At 37.3% G+C, this 1,707-nt stretch overlaps 1 protein-coding gene across 1 annotated transcript; it reads left to right on the top strand.

Annotated features, from left to right (window-relative positions):
• Window positions 1-401: 401 nt before the first annotated feature.
• On the top strand, window positions 402-1,665 carry LOC116351759 (modifier of mdg4-like; the record flags this gene model as incomplete). The annotated part of the gene is made up of 2 exons (XM_031783898.1): window positions 402-729; window positions 820-1,665. Coding segments are annotated over exons 1-2 (1,066 nt in total), but the record flags the coding sequence as incomplete, so codon positions are not given.
• Window positions 1,666-1,707: the final 42 nt, after the last annotated feature.

The following is a 1,707-nucleotide window of genomic DNA, read 5'->3' as shown; positions in this document are numbered from 1 at the left end:
CAGTGTTCGCAACGGAGGCGATTTTTCAACTCCGGCGCCGAACGACGCCGAGGCTATTCAATCCGACGCTGACCGGTCTCCGACCGGTTCGGCTCGGATCGGATCGGAGTTCGGTACCTTTTCGGTGATCGGAATTCGGACCAAATTTCATAAAAAAATTATTTGAGTGAGAAAAAAATGATGATTAAATTTTTTTTCGAAAAATACATTCAATTTTTTAAACAAAAATGTTTGATTTATTTTTTTGAAAAAAAATGTTTCATTTTCCTATACAAAATATATGTAAACCGATGTGAACAAAAAAACACGGTGAGAAAATAAAAATCCAATAGATGGCACCATAGAAGTTTATTCGAATTTTGTTTCAACAGAACTGTCAATATTGAGTCTTTATTATTTGTTGCTAACTCATAGAGTATAGACGCAATATTAATTATAATTGTTATAAACTCCCGAAGAGAAATATTTGAACATTAAAAGTACAAAACAAACAACAAAACAAAACAACCATGGAGTACGGTGCAAACGAACAGTATTCTTTACGTTGGAAACATTTCAACGAAAATATTTCAAGTGGTTTGTATCAATCACAGCGGCAAGGTGATTTTGTCGATATGACATTAGCCGTCGAAGGGCACACGATGCAAGTACATCGTTTGGTTATGTCAGTATGTTCGCCATACTTTCAAAAAATGTTGACAATAATGCCGGCCAATTATCATCCATTCGGTAGGTGTTTAGTAACTTTAGCTGTTTACTGTTTAGAAATTCTAAAATTCGTTTCAACATTTTCATTGTTTATTTCATTCTAAAAATCAGTACTTCTGAAGGATGTATCATACGGTGTGCTCGAAAAATTGATTGAATTCATATACAACGGTGAGGTTACTGTGGATAAAGAAATTTTGGCTGAATTCATGAGCACAGGTGAAGCGCTACAGATCAAAGGTCTTGTAGACAATGATGATTGGCAGCGTCATGTTGATACGTCGACAAAAAATGTTCAAAAGCAACAGTCGTCCACAGTGCAACAACAACAACAACAAAACGCCAATATCATGAGAAATAGTGCGTCACAGTTGACACGATCGCCAATGACTTCAAACCAAACTTTCATACCAACCAGAGCTGCTCCAACATCAAGAAATGTTGACCAACTCCAACATTGTCGCGCCTTGCAACAACGAAACGCTGATCTTATGGCAAAACATGCATCGTATTTGGCACAGTCACCAATCAAAGCTACTTCAACACTCACAAATGTTGTAGATAGCCAAAGTTTGCACACCACACAACAACGTAATATTGGTCGAACCAGCTACTCCAGTTATAGTAGCGACGACAAACATTCGATTGACTTGAAACAACAAACACGAAAACGGACCGTGCAGCCACAAAAATACAACATGACTGACATTGATGTACCACCATCGCCGAAGCGTCAGATTTCATCAGACGATGTTAGTAAGGCATTATCAACGCTCACAGAATTTATGAAAAAACCTGATTTTTCAACGAATGAAAATTCAAATCAGTATTGGGCAAACGATGAGGAAGAGAATGATTTCATCGACGACGTAAACGACGGTGATGAATCAAGCGACTGGTATACTGATCAATCAGCCGATGAAATCAGCGCATCGAAACTCCATTTGGATGAAAAAGGTAAGATTCTTATTAGTTGCATTTTTTATATTGTAATACATA

Source organism: Contarinia nasturtii, unplaced genomic scaffold (genome assembly GCF_009176525.2).
Source record: "Contarinia nasturtii isolate CC-2019 unplaced genomic scaffold, AAFC_CNas_1.1 Cnas_scaffold_6208, whole genome shotgun sequence".
In the NCBI taxonomy this organism is placed as follows: Eukaryota; Metazoa; Arthropoda; class Insecta; order Diptera; family Cecidomyiidae; genus Contarinia; species Contarinia nasturtii.
Note: the sequence above shows the minus strand (reverse complement) of the source record. Positions and strands in the feature narration are given on the sequence as shown.